This window comes from Acinonyx jubatus, chromosome A3 (assembly GCF_027475565.1).
Source record: "Acinonyx jubatus isolate Ajub_Pintada_27869175 chromosome A3, VMU_Ajub_asm_v1.0, whole genome shotgun sequence".
In the NCBI taxonomy this organism is placed as follows: Eukaryota; Metazoa; Chordata; class Mammalia; order Carnivora; family Felidae; genus Acinonyx; species Acinonyx jubatus.
The window spans coordinates 102,805,900-102,827,438 of NC_069388.1; the positions used below are offsets into that span (position 1 = coordinate 102,805,900).

The 21,539-nt window shown below is 58.0% G+C and overlaps 1 protein-coding gene across 2 annotated transcripts; it reads left to right on the forward strand.

The window, feature by feature from the left end:
- The first annotated feature begins 1,508 nt into the window (after positions 1-1,508).
- PROM2 (prominin 2) lies at positions 1,509-17,107 on the forward strand. 2 transcript variants are annotated; one of them, XM_027033676.2, is made up of 24 exons: positions 1,509-1,936; positions 2,568-2,617; positions 3,064-3,266; positions 3,362-3,482; positions 3,761-3,824; positions 4,111-4,200; positions 4,490-4,689; positions 5,045-5,119; positions 5,923-5,986; positions 6,167-6,326; positions 6,613-6,765; positions 7,635-7,758; positions 8,269-8,360; positions 8,476-8,560; positions 10,931-11,077; positions 11,585-11,656; positions 12,471-12,563; positions 12,700-12,753; positions 13,119-13,199; positions 13,406-13,474; positions 14,174-14,263; positions 14,493-14,599; positions 14,955-15,029; positions 15,202-17,107. In XM_027033676.2, exons 1-23 carry the CDS (start codon positions 1,681-1,683, stop codon positions 15,016-15,018), a joined length of 2,514 nt encoding a protein of 837 aa, XP_026889477.1. In that variant the 5' UTR covers positions 1,509-1,680; the 3' UTR covers positions 15,019-15,029; positions 15,202-17,107. The 2 variants fall into 2 exon arrangements, with proteins under 2 accessions (XP_026889477.1, XP_053056956.1); XM_053200981.1 differs by lacking the exons at positions 1,509-1,936; positions 2,568-2,617 and adding an exon at positions 2,833-2,898.
- The last annotated feature ends 4,432 nt before the right edge of the window (positions 17,108-21,539 follow it).

A 21,539-nucleotide genomic window follows, 5' to 3' on the forward strand; every position in this document is an offset into this window, starting at 1 on the left:
CGAATTTAGCTGGCTTGCACGGTCACAGGGCAGAGTGGCCAGGGGACTCCCTCGAGAGGTTGGGGTTGGGCCTCCAGGGGTAGTACCGGTCCTGGAGCCTCCCTGGACCCCAGGAGCCAGCACACCCCCCCCCCCCCACTTTTCTCATTGCAGCCCTGATCCTCATCTCTGAGTCACCCTTTGATGGGGTTCCGTTTCCTGTCTGCACCCCGTTATTAAGTGGACCATTCCTTCTAGACTGTGTACTCGTTACTGCTCTGAGAAAACCATAGGTGCAGCCATAGGAAGGGTAAAGGTTCTGTCGCAGGCCCAGCCCTGACTCAAATTTAAGTTACTTCTTTACTGTGGACCCCGCCCACCATGAACAGCCCCAAATCTCTACACCCCTCACCCACCTGGCAAATCAGGGAGGGCAGAGCTGGAAGGGCGGGGCAGGAGACCTTGGGGAGGGGTCACAGGGGTGACGGCCCCAGCCCCAGCCCCTCCCTCCAGGGCTCCAGGGCTGGGGAAGAGGGCTGCCATGGGCACTCACAAACTTCTATCACTTGTTTGAACACGATGAACACATGTTGATTGCACAGAAATTAGGAAGTACAAATGGGCAGAAAAGGATTAAACATCGCCGTGATTCTACCTGGAGATGATCCAGTGTTTCATACCCTCACTCTACATACTGTTTTGTAAGCAGCTGTTTGCACTTCTTAATGCATTGTATCTTTAAGGTCAAAAGAGCCATTTCCACATCATTTTCTTTAATGACTGCCCTGTGTGTCTTGTGAGATGCTCATTTCACCATTTCCTTGGTGGTGGCGGCCATCGGCCACCGGGATTGTTTCTGTATCATGAAGAACACTGCCAGAAACATCCCCCAACCATTTAGCAATACTTCCCCACAACCTGCTCAGCTCCAGGCACCCTCTGGGTATTGGGCATACAGCCACTTACAAAACAGAGACCTGTGTAGACACATCTCTGGCCATATCCTTGATTAGTTCTTTTGGCTGCTGACTGGATGGGGGCATTGCTGGGCCAAAGGGCACACCTTAGCTGGGACTCACCCTCCCGAAGGATTGTGCCTGTCCGAGTGGCTCCTCTGAGAGCCACTCGGGGGCAAAGCCTGGTGGCCTCTCTGCTCCAGATTGGCCTGGCAGCAGGCGCAAGCATGACCCCAGGGGACAGAGCAGGCCCCAGAGGAAGCTGGGGGGAGGAGCCCGGTTCCTGGGTCTGTGCCGCCGTTCCGCCACCCCTTGGGCCAGCGCTTCGCTGGGTGGCTGTTTTCCCAGCCCCAGCCTGGGATCTTGGGTCTGGGTTATGGAATACAATTTTTGAAATTGGGTCACCCCCAACAATCCAGAGCTAGTGAGGTGTCTCCCCTTCCCAGCTCGGAGGCAGCCCTCCTACGAAGATTTGGGGAGGGGAGAAGACGTCCTGGCTCCCACCCCAGGACGCTGGGGGCGGGTCCGGGCCAGGCCCTGCCCCCCTCCCCAAGGCCTCCGCCCCTGCCCTTCCAGCGCTGCGGGCGGGCGCCCAGGTAGCTCGGGAGCCCAAACCTGTCGGGCCGGTTTTGAGAGCCGCGGGGACACGGGCTGGTGAAGGATGCACGGCCTGCCCCGCGCTCCGTCCGCACCCCAGGCCGCCTGAGCCCCGTCCTGCCTGCCCCGCAGTCCCCCGGCCGACCCCATGACGCGCGTACCCGGCCTCCTGGCGCCCCTGCTTGGCCTGGGGCTGGGGCTGGGGCTGGGGCTGATCCTGAACTCGCTGGGGGCAGGGGCCGCGGACTGCAGGTCCTTCGGCCGCGCAGAGCGCCTGGTGTTCGCCCCGGCGGCCAGGGTCCGTTGGCTGGCTCCTCGCGACCGCCCGCCGGGGCCCCTGAACCCCCTGTACGGCACCGTGCGCCGCTTCCTCTCCGTGGTGCAGTTCAACCCCTTCCCCGCCGGTGAGTGCGCCCCTCCCTCGGGCGGGCCTCGGAGGTAGTGGGTTCCCCCTCGACCGCGGGGCGCGCCTGCCCCGTCAGCGGGCAGTTGGAGGGCAGGGTCCCCAGCCTTCCTTCCCAGAAGTCCCCGGGGGCCCACGGGCATCACCTGGAAATCTTGCTGCGTGACCTTGGGCAAGCCCTTTTTCCTCTCTGAGCCTCAGTCTCTCTGTCCTCAAATAGAAGAAATTACATTAGAAGTTCTCAAAGACCTGGCTGAGATTTTTCTCTGGGTCTAGGGGTGCTAGGGGTTGGGAGGACAGGAGGGGCTGCAGGGCCTGTCCCTCGCCTCTTTGAGGGATGGGCTGCTAGGCCGGGCCCCTTCTCTGCTTTAACCAGGCTTCCGGCTTCTCCACCGCTGGGCCCACCTGTCGGGTTCTGGAGGAGGGGTCGGCCGGGCCTCCTCTCAGCCACTCCCACCTGTGGCAGCCCTCCCTCCTCCGGAGGCCGGGGCATGAATGCACAGGGCTTCTCCTAGGGTGCCATGGCGGTGGGAGGAGCCCTTCCAGAGAGCCCACCTTGGCCTGGCAGTGAGGGTGGACACAGGGGCAGGGCAGTTGCTGTCCTCAAACGCCCAGTTTGACTCTTTCCTTAGAGTTGGTAAAGACCTTGCTGAATGAGCCGTCCTCCGTGAAGGTGGATGAGGTGAGCCCTGGGGGGGTGGGGGGTGGGGGGTGGGGGGTGGGTGGGCGGGGGGAGGCGGAGAACAGTGTTGGGTGAGCATGAGGGGCAGAAGTAGAAAGGCCTCCTCAGCTCGGGCCACCTTGCTGGGTGTCCCTCAGGGTGGGGGTCTCCGGCATCCCCTCTCCCCCTTCCATTCACGCTGTAATCCGCGGGCCTAATTTCCAACCGCAGCTCTGCCATTAACTGGTCCTGGGGTTTTGCAGTGAGCAAACCTGGACTTCAGTTTCCTCCTCTACGAGATGGTAAATAACAAGGACACCACGCACTTTGCATGGGTTGGAGGAGACGTGTGCAAAGTGCCCGCTGTGGGCACATCCCCTCGCCTTCTGGTTTCCCTGTGCAGTCAGACTGGAGGCCGTCGCGTTGGGAGGGTCGGGACAACCCCTCACCCCTGCCCCCTTGCCCAGGTGGTGCGGTATGAGGCTGGCTACGTGGTGTGTGCTGTGATCGCGGGCCTCTACCTCCTCCTGGTGCCCATCGCCGGGCTCTGTTTCTGTTGCTGCCGCTGCCGCCGGCGCTGTGGGGGCCGCGTGAAGACGGAGCACAAGGCCATGGCTTGTGAGCGAGGCACCCTCATGGCCTTCCTGCTGCTGACCACCCTCGTGCTACTGTGAGGGGCGCCCAGGCCAGGTGGGAGGTGTGGGCTGAGGCCCAAAGTGCTCGTGGGCATCCAGCAAGCCCCTGCCTCCTCCCCCATCCTTGCAGCATTGGTGTGGTCTGTGCCTTTGTCACCAACCAGCGCATGCATGAGCAGATGGCCCCCGGGGTGGAGGCCGTGCCCGAGACTCTGCTCAGCCTCCGGGGCCTGGTCTCCGATGTCCCCCAGGTCAGTGCCCAGTAACCCCTCACCCCCACGAGCCTGCCTGAGCACCAGCCCCAGGCGGGGCAGGGTAGAGTGGGACCTGCAAATTAGAAAGGGTGCCCCTTTCAACACGCGCCTGGCTGCCCCCTGCTGGAGAGTTGTTATGATACATAAGTGCAGCCAGGGCATCCTCAGGATGGCCACCCAGCTGTGTGGGGAGCCCGGGGAGGGCTAGGGAAGGGACAAGAGGGGGGCTGTCAGGTGACAGGGAAGAGCAGCCTCATGACCCTGTGTTTGCCCAGGAGCTGCAGGCCGTGGCACAGCAGTTGTCCCTTCCCCAGAAGCGAGTCTTGGAGGAACTGGATGGTGAGGGTTATAGCTGGCTGACAGGCTGGCCAGCCTCTGGGTCCCCCTGCTCAGGCCCGCCTTGGGGGCCCTCTCACCCCTCATCCTGGGCTCCACCGGGGCACACCCTTGAAGAGACAGGGATTGGGCCCAGCTGGGGAGCACAGTAGTCACCGCGTGACAGGACCAAGAAGCCAGGACCTCCCCTGCAGAGCCCAGTGCAGGGCCTGGGGAGGCTGGCTGCATGGGTGAAGAGGGCCCCTCGGCTTCTGGGGGCCAGCCCTGCAGACAACCCTGTGCTCCCCAGGTGTCGGCAAGAGCATTGGGAGCACGATCTACACCCAGCTCAAGAGTACCGTGTATGAAGTGCTGACCTCAGTGAACAGCCTGGGCCAGGGTGAGTGGGCCCAGTGTCCTGGGTGGCTGCCTCTTGGGGGCAGGCCCCACCCTCGCTCAGCCTTGGATTTCTCTCCCCGCCTCAGCAAGCCCGACCCCTGACTTTCTGATGGCTGTATCCTGGGATCCCTCCTGGCATCCCTGCCCACCACCTGGCTAAATGTGCCCCAGGGCAGTTTCCATTAAAACTGCAGAAGTTAATGACCCACATCCCTTTGGCTGGGGGGAGGGGGGAGATGTTCTGTGCCAATAACAGTGGAGACTGCTCAGTCCAGAGCGGTGTCTCTCAGCCCTGCAGCTCTCTATGGATCACCTCCAAGCCCTGAATGCCACCTTGGTGGAGCTGCGGGAGGGCCAGCGGGACCTGGAGCCAGCTGTCCGGGAGCGCCGGGAGCACCTCCTCACCCTGCTGCAGGAGCCTGGCTGCCAGGACTGCACAGAGGCCCAGAGCCGAGCCCGTGCCCTGGAGCTGGGAGCTGACTTTGACCAGGTGCAGGCCCAGGACAGGGCCGCTTGAAACGGGGGTGGGGGCGCTGCTCTGCCTGCTGCTCCAGGAATCCCTGGATGCTTCCTTCCTGAGGCAGACTCCTGATCCCTTTCCTCGGCGGCTCCTCCCCTCTCCAAGGATTGACGATGGTCATCCTGGCAGTGGGGGCAAGAGCTTTCCTGGGCCACGCGCCGTACTGTGAGCTTCGTGTGTATTAGCTCCTTGAGTTCTCCCTGCCAACTGGGGAGGTGTTCCCCATTTGCACACAGGGACACTGAGGGTTCCTCCCATCCACCCTCAGGGACCCCCCCTCAGGCCTCTCTATGGACTTTGTCATACCACCACCACCCTATTTCAGGTGTCCCCAGTGGACGATGTCCTGCATCGGCTGAAGGGTGTCCCAGAGGCCAACTTCTCCAGCATGGTCCAGGAGGTGAGTGCCTGCCCAGTCTACCTGACTTCCCCATCACCTGGGAGCTCACAAGTGAGGGATCTCATTTTCCCCCTTTGGGGTGGGAACCCAGCTGAACCTAAGACTTGGGTCAAATCAGGGCCTTACGTCCCATATGGCTCCCTGGGCTGGAGGCTCATGATGCCGGTTCTCAAGTGCACGCTCTCTGATGGGGGAGGCTGGCCTGGAACTCAGAAGGAAGAGCTGGGCGCCTCAAGGTGGGGGGGGGGGGGGCTGGGGTGGCAAGGGAGAGAGGACAGAAGCTGAGCCCTGGAGGTACAACCTGTCATGCAGATGGGCTGTGGGGGAGGGTGCGGCATGAGTCAGCACCTGTGACCCAGGGCCTGGAAAATGCCAGAGTTGGGGAAATGGTGAGTCACCTGTGCTGGGCGGCTGGCGCGGAAGTTCCCGGGAGGAAGAAAATGGGAGCTGAGGCTAGGAAGAGTAGGTTGGGGCTGGACTGTAGGGACCTAGGCCTGGCATGCGTAGGATGGATGGAAGAGAAGAGAGGATGGCTGGGAGGCTGCCGCCGTCTCGGCAAGAGAGGTGGGGAGGGCAAGGAGGGGTCTTCCAGGAGCAATGTTTTGGGGAGCTGAGTCAGGCCGGGCTGAAGGAGGAGAGAAGAAGCCATTGACCAAGAGAACAAGGGGAAGCCTGTTTTCTCATTTCCTGCGCTGGGAGCACTAAGAGGGATGCCCCGCCTCTGGGCCTAGTGATGTCAAGGGTCCCTGAAGCTGGGACAGCAGGTGGGAAGTGGGAGGCACAGTTGCCTTTTGTTCTGGTAGGAGAACAGCACCTTCAACGCACTCCCGCTCCTGGCAGCTTTGCAGACGGCCAACGTGGTCAAAGGTGAGGCCCTGTCCAGGGGCCACCCCCACCAGAGACTTGTCGAGAGGAGGAGGGGCGCAGTGGGGGGAGGGTGGAAGGGGAAGGCTGTCCTCCATCTGGGCCTGGTCAGAGAGCGGGCCCTCTCCGCGGGTCCCACATGTTCTTCCTGCCCCTCCCACAAGTCTCTGCTGCTTTGGGCAGAGCTGAAGAAGGTGATAGCCCAGAAGCCTGAAGGGCTGAGGACACTGGCCGAAGAGTTCCCAGGCTGGGAGGCAGCCTCTCGCTGGAGCCAGGCGCTGGAGGAGGTGGAACAGAGTAGCCGCCCCTACCTGAAGGAGATGCAGAGATATGAGAAATACAGGTGCCTGGGAGTCCGTGGGGTGGCGATGGGGTAGGCAGCCCAGCCTCTCAGCCACTGTGGGCCTGATTTTGAGCCCCCATCAACCCCTGGCTGCACTAAGCATCTGCCTCCATTTAAGCCAAGACCCCTTACTCCTCGGGCCTCTGTCTCCACCTTGGCTGTGTGCCCTTGGGATCTGAGCCTGGGGACCCCGTTGGAGCAGTGGGGCCCCACCCAGCCCCTAGGTCCTATGCCAGCCCATCCTGGTGCCTCCCTTGTCAGTGACACCACACCCTCTCTGCCGCAGGTGGATTTTGGGCTGCGTGTTGTGCTCTGCAGTCCTGCTTGTGGTGGTCTGTAATCTGTTGGGCCTCAACCTCGGCATCTGGGGGCTGGCTGCCAGGGAGGACCCCGGCCACTCGGAAGCCAAGGGCGAGGCTGGAGCCCGCTTCCTCATGATGTAAGAAGGGCTGGGGAGAGGGGAAGGGTGTTTCCCACTGGGCTGCCCAGATTCCTCTCATGCCCATGGACAGCTCCTAGTGTGGCTACAGAAACAAGTCCTGGGGATCAAGAGGCTGAGCTCTACCTCTGCCTCTGGCACCGATTCACTGGATGACTCCGGGCAAATTATTCACCCACCTGGGCCTCCGTGTCCTCATCTGTATACAAGGGTGGACTAGAGCGGGAATGGCAAATAAGAAGCATTTCCCCCTTCCACACCAGTGGCAACTATAGTAACCAGCGGGCACTCTTTCCCACTGAGTAGCCTCAGAGTCCTTCTTAACCCAGCATCTAGGTAGTACTACCAATAGGAGGTGGCACCCGAGGTAGAATCTGCCTGACCCAAGGGGCGAGTGGAGGCTGAAATGCAGCCTTTGTTCTATTCTCCAAGCCTCAAACCCTGGCTTGGGGCTGTGCCTGTCCCCCAGAGAAGCCCTACAGGGCAGCACTGGTCCTGTTCAACCCTTCTAAGTTGCGGCCCTTGCAGGTGGCTCTGTTGAGGGCTGAGCTCTGGAGCCAGTCTCCTCCATGTGCCTTAGTCTCAGGGGCGGGCAGTCCTGTCTCTTCCAGCGAAGCAGCTACCTTCTCCTCTAGGTTGCTAGGGCCAGCCAGGACACCCATGATGAGGGGAGTGGGGGAAGGGGGAGGGGAACAGCCAGCAGTTCTGAGCTCTCCCCCCTGGCCCAGGAGGCTGAGCCCTCAAAGGGCTCTGCCCTGGGGCCGACTCGCTGACCACGCTGGCCCCCGGATGTGGCGGGACAGAGGGTGTGGTCCAGTGCAGCTGGCCTCTCTCTCCCATCTCAACCCTGTCCCTCTGCCTTCCCCCAGGGGTGTGGGCTTCAGCTTCCTCCTTGCCGCACCCCTCATCCTCCTTGTTTTCGCCACCTTCCTGGTGGGCGGCAATGTGCAGACGCTGGTGTGCCGGAGCTGGGAGAGCAGAGAGCTCTACAAGGTGAGCCTGCCGTGTTCTGCAGCCCAGAGGGAGGTGGAGGGGGTTGAGGGCAGAGCAAGGGGTTAGAACGAAGGGGGAGCCAGAGGGGGAAAGGGGAGGGAGGGACAGGAGGATGGCTGGAGATGGCCAAGGAAAGGCAGGAAATGACAAGTGGAAAAGGGGTGAGAGAGAGCAAACCCGTGAGTCCCTGGAATAATGCCCAGGCCCCAGGGCAGGCATCCCAGGGGCTGCACCCAGACCCGAGTCTGTCTGTTCTAATACTGAGTCTGCAAACTGGAAATCCTGGTTCTCCAGTGCTTCTAGTAGGTGAGCCAAGGTGCTGGCCCAGAGAAGTTTCCCTGCAAGGAGTTAACGGCCCAGGGGTGATTTGAGTTAGAGGCAGGTTTGGGCTGCAGTCACAGGGTCGTGGTCTCTTCTGTGGCAAGGTGGCATGGGACCAGGCTCTAGGGGAGCTGGGATGGCCTTGCCCTCAGCCTGTTTCAGGCCCATTCCTCTCTGCCCCTTTTCCAGTTTGCAGACACCCCAGGGAACTTGCCCCCATCCATGAACTTGTCTCAGCTTCTTGGCCTGAAGAAGAACATCAGCATCCTCCTGGCCTATCAGTGAGTGGGATGCTTAGGCTGGGGGACAGGGTGTGAGGAGCAGCTGAGGTGGGTGATGTCAGCCCCCACCTGCTGTCCTTTTCTCTTGTCTTCGATGCCCATTACTTTTCCCCAGGCAGTGCAAGGAAGGGGCCGCGCTCTGGAGCGTCCTGCAGCTCAATGACTCCTATGACCTGGAGAAGCACCTGAATATCAGCCAGGTGAGGGAACCTCCTGGAGGGTTGTGGGGATTCTTTCCTGCAGAACCCCTTCCTCTGGCCTTGCCTCTGTGGTAGGTCCATCTTATTGAACTTGAGAAGTCTGCAGGAGCAATCGAGGTGCCTCAGGGACAGAGGCCCCAGGTGAAAGCTCAGAGCCTGACCCAGGGCGAGAGCCCAGGGAGGCTTCTAGGGTGTGTGGGTGGATGGATGAGGTCCTGGAGGCCATGACCGGCTCTGAGTGCTGTGCTCGGGGAAGAAGTGAACACAGCTGAGGTTGTAGTAGGAAAGGATAAGGAGAGTGAATGAGAGGGCTAAGGTGTGCGTGTCCTGGCTGAGGACAGGCATTGGTTGGGACACTGCAGTCAGTGGTGGGGTGGTTGAGAATGGGGTATGACAGTGAAAATGACGGTGATGAAGTTAGGTGTCCCTGGGGGAGGGCTCACCAGAGGCCCTTGGCCAGGCTCACACAGCCAGTAGGTGGGCAGGGTTTGAGCCCTGCCCTTCAAGCCTGTTCCGTTAACCACTGGACTTTGCCAGAGCTTGGTGTATAGAAACCATATCCATACTGGCAAGAGACAATTCTAGGACAGAGAGAAGGAATGGCTGCTTCACCGGAGGGGATGTATTTTGAGAATGTCGTTTTCCTAAGGGTGCACAGAAGCTGTAACATATTCCTTCCTTACCTCTGTCTGCACTTAAGTGAGGTGGGGAGAGCCACCTGGACTCCCAAGGCCCCTGGGGAGCCTTTCCCAAGCATGTCCTGGGAAACCCCTGTGTCTCCCCCCTGCCTCTCCCCCGACCCGTACTCCTACCATGCTAACTCCTGATTCCTCCTCCTCTCCAGAAACCCTTCCAACGCCTCTTAAATCCACCAGCCCTTCTCAACCCACAGCGTAGCATAGCCAAATGGTTCAGATTTCAGTTCCAACTCCGTGTCTGAAAGTGTAATCTTGCGTACTTGGCACACTGCCTTAGCTGCCTCCCCTTTCTGCATCCCTGGCAGACGAAAGGTCCACAGAGCAGCCACATCCCAATGTGAGGCCAGAGCTACTGCCCCATGGATGAAGGCTGGCCAGGGAGGACTGCAGCAGGGGACCCGGGCAGAAGGTGCCCCTGCTCTGCTAGCTGGACGTCATGGTTCTCAGGGGAGGTTCCAGCTCACAGAATAGTGTGGACGAGCTTCAGGTTCAAAGGGACTGGGCAGTCCTTCAGGGCCATGTGCAACACACCAAATGTGACCTTAAGAGCACTTGTCTTCAAAGGAGATAAGAACGAGCTGATGATGCAGAAATAAATATGACAAGGTGTGCTTTCCAGGGCACCAGGAGGGCTCTGCTCACCTTCAAGCCTCTCCTGTGTACCTGTCTGTTATGCTATACCTGTCAGGTATACCCTTGTGCCTGAAACACTGCCATAGGACCCCCGCCTCTTCAAGGATTAGAGGGAAGCAGTGTGGCAGGATAGGGAGGGGTGAGCGGGGCTGGGTTCTGTTAGCTAACTTGCTATGAAATCTTGGGCAAGTGAATGTTCCTCTCTAGCCTCAGTTTCTCATCTGTTAAACATCGGGGCTGAATTTCATGCCTAGTCTCTTCTAGCAATGGTTGAAAAATGCCAAGAGTCCCCTTTTGTTTTTTAATGTCTATTTATTTTGAGAGAGAGAGAGAGAGAGCACACAAGCAAGCAGGGAAGGACCAGAGAGAGAGGGAGAGACAGAATCCCAAGCAGGCTCTACACCGTCAGGGTGAGCCTGACATGGGGCTTAAACTCACGAACTGTGAGCTGAAGTCAAGAGTCAGACACTTAACCGACTGAACCACCCAGGTGCCCTCAAGAGTCCCCTTAAACTGTGGTCTCTCTTGGAAATGTGATTGTGTTTCCCCACTCATTCACTCATTTGTATGCACTCAACAAACTTGTATTGTGCCTGCCACATGTGAGCCTCTGCTCTACACTGAGGGGCCGGTACAGAATGGGCAGACAAGATGCCACTCTCCTGGAGCTGATGGCAATAAACAAGCCCACAAATAATTTCAGAACAACAGATACTTTGAAGACCTTAACAAGGGTGATGTGATAAAGTTGGGCCAGGGAAGCTATTTCATATTGGGTTGCCAGAGGGTCTGTTTTCTGTCCGTGAGCCAGATAGATGCAGAGGAGAGCTAGGTCTTGGTGGGGGTGGGTTGGAGTAGGGACAGGTGGGAAGCAGAGGCCTCCTGGGAGACTGTCTGGGGCTAGGAGTAGCCAAGGTGGGGGCCTTGGATATCCAGAAGGAGGGCCCTGAGAGCTTGGGGACCCCTCACCTAGGATAGCAGCTCTGGGGTCCTGGTTCAGCAACTGGGCACACCCTCACCCTGTCCCCCACCCCCTCAGTATACCGCCAAGCTGCAGCAGGAGTTGCAGAACCTTAAAATAGACGTGAAGAACCTGGACCTGCTGAGCCCAGCCGCCCACCGGGACCTGGAAGCCCTGCAGAGCAGTGGGCTGGAGAACATCCACTATTCCACCTTCCTTGATCAGGTCAGCAGGAAGCACCTCAGTCCAGACCACGGAAGAACAGAGGGGCTTGCAGAGGAGCTGGGGTGGGGGGTGGTGTATTGTCTCATCACAGCCCTCCATGTTCCCTTCACCTCTCCATACGTCCCTGGGGCCTCTTCCTGTTGGGGGTGTCTGCACACCATGTGCCTCAAGCCTGTCCTGGAGCCACCATCTGGGCTGGGCCGGAAGGAACGTGCTCCCACCCAGCAGCGTGTGTCGCTGTTCATGGTCCTGAACCCACTGCTGTGGACAGTATGCAGGTGGGAGGAGGCCTCTTCGATGGGTTACACCAGAGGGCGCCTCATTTTTTCCCCTTCTATCCTAATGGGAAATGCCTGATTTATTTTACAGTTTCAGGTCAAACCCACTGTGACCAACGTGTCACAATAGATTCAGCTCGTTTGGGGTACTTCTGAATAGACTGTACCCCAGTACAGGGCTGGAGGAGCCATAGTGCATCCCCTCTTGGCTTCTCCTGTCTATCTCCAGATCCAGAAGCCTGTGGTGAACACCGACGTGGAGAAGCTGGCTCAGGAGCTGGAAGGACTGGCCCGGACCCAAGTGAGAAAGACCCGAGACCCCACTGGGCAGGCAGGAGTCAGACAGAGAGAGGCCTGGGAGGAGGGAGATTGTGGGAGGGCTTGGAGGGCATGAAGGCAAGGACAGGGGATTGAGGGCTCCCACCAGTGACCTTTGAGGCTCTGGATCCCCTGGCTGGGCTTAAGAGCTTGGCAGAGTCGGTTCTGACTCAAGCTACCTACCACCAATGGCTGTGTGGCCGTAGGCAGGTCATTCAGCATTTCCAGGCCTCGGTTTCTTCATCTGCGAAGTAGATTATCTTCCACCTCAGATCACATGGAGTAACTGCTCTGACATCACACAGTTGGGCAAGCGTTTCTTAGTGCACACCGCTCAGGGAATCTGCTGGGACAGGTGTGAGGACAATGCGACGGACCAGATATCACAATAGTTGCCCTCGAGGAGCTTACACGCTATTGGAAAAAAATAGCATTTTGTATTTATAAGTATTTAAAGCTTAAAGAGTTCTCTTCAAAACATAGACCCCACACCAACTCTGCATGATGGGTAGACAAGGAGTATTCCTGTCTCAGCAGATGCCACTGCAGCTCAGACAACCTCTGTGGCTCTGACTTAGGAACACCTAGTCAGCTCTGGGTGGACCTAGAACTTGGGCTTAGTGCCCCCAAACCTGGATCAGGCCCAGGAGCTTAAGGTGGCCTCGGTTTTCTGCCTCTGAGCCCAGCACTTTCCACATCTTCTCAGTATGTCTGGCTGAACAGCTGGGTAAAGAATGTGTTGGCGAAGGCTGGGCTGTCCCTGGCAGAGTGCCATTCCCATCCCTGTCTCCCCTCAGGGCAGTTCTGTGCTGGGGCAGCAGCTGCAAGAGGAAGCCCAAGGGCTCAAAAACCTCTATCAGGAGAAGGTCCTCCCCCAACAGAGCCTTGTGGTAAGCTTGGAGGCCCAGGGAGCCTGGAACCTGGGGAAGAGGAGAGGCAGGGAGGGGTAAAAGAGGAAGGAAGGGCCGGAAATGCTCCTTTTCTACCCATCCCTTCCCTTAACCATCCCTGCTCTCTTCTCCACAGGCCAACCTCAACCTCACTGTCAGGGCCCTGGCATCCTCAGCCCCGAATCTCCAGGTGGCTGCTGGGGAGGGGGAGGGGGAGGTGGAGGGGGAGGGAGAGCAGGTGGGCAACAGAGGGAAAAAGGAAGTCAGGGCCTTGTTGGCTTGGGATGTCATCTGCTCTGCCCAGTCCCACTGGAGGTTGAGGGTAGAGGGTGGGAAGAAATGGGGGTGGATGAGCAGATCCTTAAAGACCACCATCTTTAGCCTCTGTGTCCTTAGGGCCTAACGCCCCCCCACACCCCCCCACCCCCCCCCCCCACCGCTAAGGTGAGTATGTGTGTTTTACACGTTGAATGAATGAATGGGTGAATGAATGCATAGCATCTCGCTGAACGAGCAGGGCATTAAGTTAAGCCTCTCTTCTCTTCAATCCCCCAGACAGAGACCTCTCGTGTCTTGGACAATGTCACTTACCTAAAAGGACAGCTGCCTACCTGGGCCACCAGTATCTTGAGGAATGTGAGTGGTAGATGGGCAGAGGCAGGGGGGCTGCTTCCTAGTCAGAGATGGGCTGAGGCACTCAGGCACACGGAGCTTCTTCTCCATCCCTGTCCCCTCACCGTGGCTCCCAGGAAAGCCAGCTCGGCCTGCCCTGTCCGGCATGGGGCGCGGGGTTGCTGGTTCCTGGAACACCTGCCAGTCCTGGACTCCTCTCTGTCCTGCAGGAAAGTGAGTGTTTCCTGACCCGAGAGATGGGTTACTTCTCCCAGTACGTGGCCTGGGTAAGAGAGGAGGTGAGTGGGGGCTCAAGCTCTCCTGGCCTCAAGCAGGTTCCCAGCACCACCGGCTCTTCACACTGTTACATCCCTCCTCTGCCCCAAGAGCCCCTCGGGGTGCCCTAGGCCTTCAGCATTGAGCCCAAACTCCCATATCTGCACCCCTGCTTCCTGGCTGGGTTCTGTTCACTCAGCCTCTGCCACAGCCCCTTTCTGAGTCCTGAATGTGAGCTGGGCTGGCCCTGGCTCTCTAGAACATGCCCTCCACACCTTGTCACCATACCCTTCCTCATGCCAGTCCCTTTGTCCAGCTCTCCAAGTGCACCTCCTCCTGCAGGCCTGGGCTGACCACAGCCTCTGCAAGCTATCTGGCACCCACACTAGGCAGGTGGGGTCTTGTTCAACCCTGAGTATGTGTGTGTGTATGTGCACATGTATGCAGTGAGTGTGTGTGCGTGCACAGTGCCGGGCACACAGTAGGGGCTTAACAGAGGCTGGTGAATGGGATGGAAAAGATAAGAGTGGAGCAATGAGCCTACGTCAATGTGTTCTCATCTCTATGTCCCTGCATCCATGTGTCCGTACAAACTGTGCAGTGGCTCCCTACGGGGTCCCTGGACCTAACTCTGTTCCTGTCAACCTCTTTTTCTGAATATGGGGTGTATACCTGTGGGTCTGAGTGTCTCTGCATGTACCTGCCTCATGTTGACCCCACAGGTGACTCAGCACATTGCCACCTGCCAGCCTCTCTCCCGAGCCCTGGACAATGGCCGTGTGATCCTGTGTGACATGATCGCTGACCCCTGGGTGAGTGCCTCAAGCTCATCAGGGCTCGTGGACGTGGAGGCCCCAATCGGAGGGGCGGCGTGAGCAGGGCACGAGGTGAAGCAGGACTCTTGCCTCCAGGCCTGCCCACCAGCCCTTCCCCTCAGCCCGCACCCCTCATGGAGTCAATGGGAGAACTAAGGGTACAGAGCAGGGTGGGAAGACTTTGCTGCCTAGCCACAGCAAGCTGACCTCACATCCTCTGTTCTAGAATGCCTTCTGGTTCTGCCTGGCATGGTGCACCTTCTTCCTGATCCCCAGCATCATCTTTGCCGTCAAGACCTCCAAATACTTTCGTCCCATTTGGAAACGCCTCAGGTGAGGAGGCTGCCAGGACTGAGGAGGGGACATCAGGGGTCCAGGAAGGCGTCCTTCTAGTTGCTGGGTTCTACCCCCCGGCACACCCCCTCCTGAGGCCTCCCAGGCTGAGGAGGCTCATGCCTAGCCCTGAAGAGCCACACCCTCTGAGGCACTCCAGGTCCAGAAAGTTCTTTCGTATGTCTGCCCACATCCTTCTTGTTGCAAACACATCTACCCAGCCGCTGCTTTTAGGAACTCTTCCTACCCCCTGGAGAGCTTCTGCAGCCGGAAAATCAGGGCTCTGGGCTTGTCCCTGCGTCAGGGCCAAGGGTCTGTGCCTGGGTGCTCACTCACTCTTTCTGCGACATCACAGCTCCACCAGTTCTGAGGAGACTCAGCTCTTCCGCATCCCCCGGGTCACCTCCCTGAGGCTGTAGGACCCCAGTAGGTGAGTGCCAGGAGTGGGGGGAAGAAGGGAAAGGAAGGGTGTGGGACTCGGGGTCTCTAGGGCCCAGGAGGGTTCTGGGACTTGACAGGGTCCGAGTGTTGGATCTGGCCCACCCAGCCTGAGCCCTGCCCCCCGTCCCCGCCTCACCCGTTTGGCTCTTAATCCATAACAGGGATGTTTGCTGGCTGTTCGGTGATGCCTGATGCCGCCTGCCTCCCTCCCCTTTGACTCGGACTGGACCAGAGAACACCGTTGCTCTTGCTCTGAGCCCAGACTGGCATCAAGCTTGGATTGTCCCTCAACTCCAGTTACCTGACCCCATTTTGCCTATTTCTTTCCCACCCCCTTGCTGCTCATGGACCCCTTTTTTCATTCTCAAATGTACACGTGACTTTTGGTGAGCTACAGGAGCCAACAGGTTCTTCCAGGTGTCGAGCCCTTACCCTCCTCGCTGCAATATATTAGCACCAGGAAGAGCCTGTTCTCCATCTATTGGAACCCCTTCCTCAGCCCCCGGGGTGAGACGACGAGGCCCCGCCCAACCCCAGTCTGTCACCATCTGCCCCGCCCCCTGTCCACTCCTCTCTAAGCTCCTGCTCCTTTTCCTCATCTGACCCGCCCACCTGTCCCAGCTTCACTCTGCTCCAGCCCTTATGTCCTCTCCCCAGGGAAGCCCTTTTCCCCACTTTGTCCCCTCTCTACCTTATCCCGCTACCTTGCTGGTACCCAGGGACCCCCTCCTGCCCAACCAAACTAATCAGGTAAAGCCACCAAGTAGGCCAGGGGCCACCAGGGCTCTGCCTCACAGCTCTCGAGCCCTCCACTACCTAGGGACCTGGACCCTCCACAGGTCCTGACCTGGATTTCTGGCCCCCCAGTGGGGCGAAGGAGGTCTGTTTGAAGGCTGAGCCCCTTGCCCGTACCCTAGGTTGGAAATAGTGCTATTTGTCCTGCAGTTCCTCTCTGAGCACTGGTTTTCTAGGAAGGGACTTGGGACCCCAGAAAGCAGCCTCTTCGACAGTTCCCACCCAGCTTTCCTGGAAGAGATCTGGTGACCACAACAGGATTTTTCCCTGTGGCCCTTACTCCTTCTATCCTATGCATGTGGCCTAGGGTTATCCCTAGTCCATCCCTGTGCCCTCTCTGCATGCTGGATGCTGAGTTCTAGAAACAGGGAGGAGGAGGAGAGAGAAGAGATGGACAAAACCTCGGATCCATGGAAGTGTTCTCACTTCCTAAGCCTTGGCCATGGATCTTTAACACCAGCTTTCCCAGGCTACAGCCTGGTGTTTGGTGAGTTTTTTTGGAGAGGAGAAACCAAGGCCTCCTCTAACCATAGACATCCAGGATCACCCCAGCAATCAGCAGGTGGGGAGTGGGACCCACTCTGGGAGCAGGCAGACCTGGGCGCACATCCTGGCTTTAACGCTAGGTGGCCAGGACACCTTGAACATGTTATGTGTGTTCCCTAGACCTCAGCTTCTCCATTTGCAAAATGGAAAGAGTAGTCACAACCAGCTCCTAGAGCTGTGACATTGCATGGAAAGCCCTTAGCAGGAGTCTGCCACAAAACAAGTGCTCAAATGCTGCTTTTTTTTTTTTTTTTTGCCATGACTGTTCTGGGCCAGGGGCCGAGCTGGGTCTTGGCAGGTACAAGGGAGGAGGGAGATGGGTCCCTGTTCAAAGGCGCAAAGCCCCTTAAGATTGTAGTCTGCTGAGTTTTGGAGGGTGTCTATGTTCAATTGCATCTTACAGAGCAGCAATGGATTGGCTACTAGAAAGTAGGACGGTGCATGCACAACGCGCTGTCATTATTGCAAGCACACTCCAGACAGGCATCCTTGAATGTAGCACAGTTGCTTCTCTTTGGCTTTTCCCCGAAGCTTCTTTGCCTTGTCTCTCATCCGTTGGCCTCTGCAGGGGAACCGTGGCACCCTGCGTGTTAAGAATGAAGTTGATGGGATAAAAATAGAGGACGATTAAAAATCATTTCTGGTTCTCCAGCAAAGCTCTCTACCTTGTCCTTCACATATGTGGGCATGCTGCACATAGTTATTTTAATAACTCCCTGATACGGATCCTCTTTGAGTCTATTTCTAGTGTCTGTTGTTTCCCTTGGTTCTTGTTAGTTTTGTCTGTCTCCTCACATACGTGGCGATTTTCGACTGAACGCCACACATTCTATCGGAAAACCTGTAGAAAGAGTCTGAGGCATAGAATGAAGTTAGTCTACCTCCATGAGGATTACGTTTATATCTGGCGGACAGCTTGGGATTTAGCAAACCACGGTTGTTTTAATCTACTTTCAGGACTGAGATGATTTGCAGTCCCTTGGAGTGCTGGTCTAGTTCCGGCTCATTTGTTTTCTGGGGGTGAATTCCCCTGGGGTCCCAACCCAAAGCATGAAAGAGTTGCCAGGCACCCCCTCCTCTTGGTGGGCCTAGTTTTTACCTCCTTAGTCCCAGAGGCTAACAGCTCTGCTCAGCACCTTTGGAGTGTCTTCTGGGGTCAGTGGTCCTCCCAAGGAGGAAGGAGCCCCAAAGCCATGTGTCTCTGGGTTTCCTTCTTTTCCCAGATCTTGTCTCTGATTCTTTACTCCCTTGTTTGTTCTCTGATACCCCCAATCAAACTTTTTTTTAGAAAAAGTATATTTTGAGTAGATTTTAAGTTGTCCTTAGGTGAGAATTCAGGCCAAATTACCTAGTTCACCCTGATCAGAAGTAGTAGTTCTGCAAAATTAACTGATTCCCGCCGCCCCGCCCCCCCCCCCCCCCCCCCCCCCCCCGCCACGACTTGGGAAAGGCTGCATTTGAATTTAGAATCCAGAAACCTGGGCCCAGCCAATGGAACACTGACTGTCCAAAGGAGATTAGTTTGGAGAATATCACCGCAGGCTCTGGTAACTGGGGATGGGGGTGGCACTCAGCAGGTGACAGAGAGACAAAAATAGCCACAGAGAACAATATATTACATATTTTCCCAGTTTTAAAATGCTGGGATCCCAAAATGCTAATCCTACTTTACGTGTGAAACAAAGCCCCTTTGTGGTCCCATTCTCACTTTTCACGATGTTCCCTGAAGGGATGGGGACTTTCATCCTTGTTTCACTGTTGAGCAAATGAAGCTCTGGAAAGCTATGTGGCCGACTCAAGGTCTCACAAGTTGAAGCCAGACTTTGGGTTCAGGTCCCCTGATCCTGGTGGCCCTGGAGGTTTCCTTCTGGGCATGCTGCCGGTCCCCATTCCCCAAGGGTATGTGTGGGAGGGAGGCCCTGTCTCCAAGGAGATTTGATCCAAGTGTCCTTGCTGTCCCTGTGGCAGCAGGGATGACAGATGGGAGGCCCTGGGAGTTCTGCCAGATGCTCCAGCCTGGCCATCCCAGAGCACAGGCCCCGTGGGCCACAAGTGCCAGATTCTGCCAAAGAAATGCCACATGGGCCAGGCCGTCTGAGGTCCCAGGTGGCTGGCCAGGACAGTTTCAGCTGGCTTCAGTGTGCAAAGGACGGGCCACATGGCTAGGGGCCAGCCCAGGCTACCTGAGGGGACAAAGAGAGTTAACATGTACTGAGTTTCTGAGTATGAACTAGGAAGTGTGCTAAGCACTTCACGTGAATCGACTCAGATGCAGGCAGTTATTGACCTATTTATGGGCGAGAAAACAGGCAGGGAGACTGGGGATGAGCTGAGTAGAGGGGGCACAGCTTAACCCAAGGCATCAACTGATGGTGGCATTTCAGGCAGTATCTGAATTCTCTGGGGTCAACCTGAGGCCCGGCTCCGGGGGACCGTGGCCAGTGTCCCTCTTCTCCACCCTCCCAGAGTCAGGACCTGCTTTTCTCTCCTAGTGCTCAGTCTGCCCAGGCCTAAACTCCACGGACTGAACTGGGAGGTCGGTGGCCAGCCTGGCCCACATACCATGTGCTACCGGATTGAAGCCTCTTCCTCCTGGTCCCCCATCCTTCCTTGCACTTCCTGACTGTGCCGCTCCTGGAGCAGTGAGCATTCACACTCCCCCAGCTTGCAAATGCTGACCAAACACTGCTGTACCCGAGAGGAAAGTGGGGCGTGTGCAGAGATGACCCCACCCCAGCCCTGACCTCCGCCCACGAGTGATGCAGAATTTCGGTGACCCGAACCCTCGCCACACTGAGGACACCCAAGAGTCCATTGCTGAGGTTAGACCAGGGAGATGTTGAGGTGAACTAAGTCCGAGGAGGCTGTGGGATGCCCACCCTTCGCTTCAAGCTTCAGAGAGAGCTTCACAGTGTCCCCTGCAATTTGGGAAATCCAGTGGACTGATGTCTCACCTCCACCTGCACACTCTAGAGAGCAGAAGACAGGCTGGCTGCTTTGCCCGCAGAGCCAAAGAGAGGCCTGCTGGCCCAGGTGACGGACCGTGCGAGGGGGTCAGTGTGGGCTCTCAGGCCAGGTCCTAGGAGGCTGCCTGAGGAGTGAACCGACCAGGGACAGGAATGTGAGCTGCCGCCGAGAGCCCCCTGGGGCCCACATGAGAGCCCAGTCAGGGGGGTGGCCTGGCTCTGGGGCCCCGTGGAGTTGCCTGCAGGAGGACAGGTACAGCGTTAAACCTCCCAAACCAGAGCGCGTTTCCAGGCCGGCTCCTGTTCCTGCCCAGTCACAGCCCCCGCCACCTGCCGACCACGGGCGCCACCCTACCGCCCGGTGAAGTGATGGAAAACCGTGGCATCTCCCCACCAAGCAGCTTCCTGGGCCCCCCCGGGTTTCCATCCCACCGCCGGGCAGCAGAAGAGATTTCAAGGACCCGTGGAAGACACAAATAAGGTGACGGTAGCTTTGCAATTCCACAGCTGTGCTGGCTCAGCGTCATGGTGACACCCTGAGTGCTGTGGTGACTGGGGGGGGGGGGGGGCCGACGTTTCTTGAACGCCTGTGAGGTGGGGATTCCACAGGTGTGGCGAGACTCATCTCCACCCAGGGGGGCCTTGCTCACAGACAGAGGCTCTCGGTGGGGTGAGGGCCCAAACCCTGAAACTGTACTGAGGATCTCAATCTCTTTCTCTTTCTTTCTCTCTCTCTCTCTCTCTCTCTCTCTCCCTGCACCACCCCTTGACCAGGGGCCGGCAGAACCAGGGGCCCCCCAAAAAAGGGCCAAGGGAAAAAGATATAGACTGGGGGTTCCATGGAGTCAGGTTGGGAGCGCCCAGGGATGAGGGCTTTGAACTTGGGACTGGAGTGGAGAGAATTGTGAGCAACAACTGAGGAAGGTCCGAAAGACCCCAAGACTCCCGGGCGGAGGTGGGGTGAGTCCCTTACCAAGGTGGGACTGGCCACCTGAAGGTGCTCACCACTGCCTCCTCTCAAACGTAACCCAATGAAGCAGCCTTCCCCAGGGCTTACAATGATCCCTTCCTTTCCCCCTTCCAAATTCCCCCATCCTTGGGTTCCCCCTCCTCCGGGCCAATGTGAGGAAAACCACAGCTGAAATCCGTCAGGCTGAAGTGTCTGCAGCCCACAAGGCGAGGCTGTCTTGCAACCTTTCTTCACCTTTTTTGGGTCTGATACACTGCCAAAGAATCTTTGGAAACTCCCAGACTCCCTCCTGGGGAAAATTTGCCGGTGCCCGATGCCCACCAGCCCACGCCTCGGCCCTGCTCCTGGACGTCCTCCAGCTCCATTGCCTCCTGCCCTGTCTCATTCCTGCATTGCCCAAGGGTCCAGTGGAGGGACCCAGCTGGAAGGGCCTGGGGCTCCGGAATAGCCCTCAGGGCATGGGGGGCGGGAGAGGGGAGGAAGGGGCACACGTGGTCCAAATGAGTGTTGTGTGAGGGACGCGTCCTCGCCAGCAGGCAGCTGCAGTGGGAGGTCCCCAAGGCCCGTGGGCATGGGGGCCTGGCAGGGGAGGGCAGCTGTCCTGTTTTGTTGCAGCTCAAAGCTCCTTACCTTGGAAGAAAGCATGCTGAGTAGTGAAAGTTCAGTGGGCGTCCCAGGTAGCATGTGGGTGATTCTGCGGAGGGCTGTGCTGGTCTGGCCAGGGGGCTTCTTTGGTCCAGCCTCCTCACACGATGCCACGGGTAAGGCCAGGCCTACCCTGGACCACGTGGTAGGTGTTTCCTAGCTAATGTGTGGAACATACAAGGCGGGGCGGGATCCACCTGGTCACGTTGGGATGAAAGGAACAGGCTCCGTGTACCGGCTCTGTCACTTTCTAGCCTATGACCCTGGGCAAATCGTGTAACTTTTTGGGGTCTCTCTTTCATCATCTGCAAAGTGAGATAATGGCCTTCCTCCCAAGGCCACTGTGAAGACAGAATGTTCAGTGAGTCCCTGCTTGTGGGCGCTTTCTCAGAATACAGGTGGAGCGCGCAAGGACTTGGCCCCAGAGAGCCTGGCCCCTGACCGACAGCCTCTCACCCTCTTCCTGGGGCTCCTGGCCTGAGGTCCAGCCTGTCCGGCAGGGCAGGACCCCTGGGCTGTCTCCTGTGCCGGAAGCAGTCTTTCTTGCCTCAGTGGGTCAACAGCTCCAGACTATTTT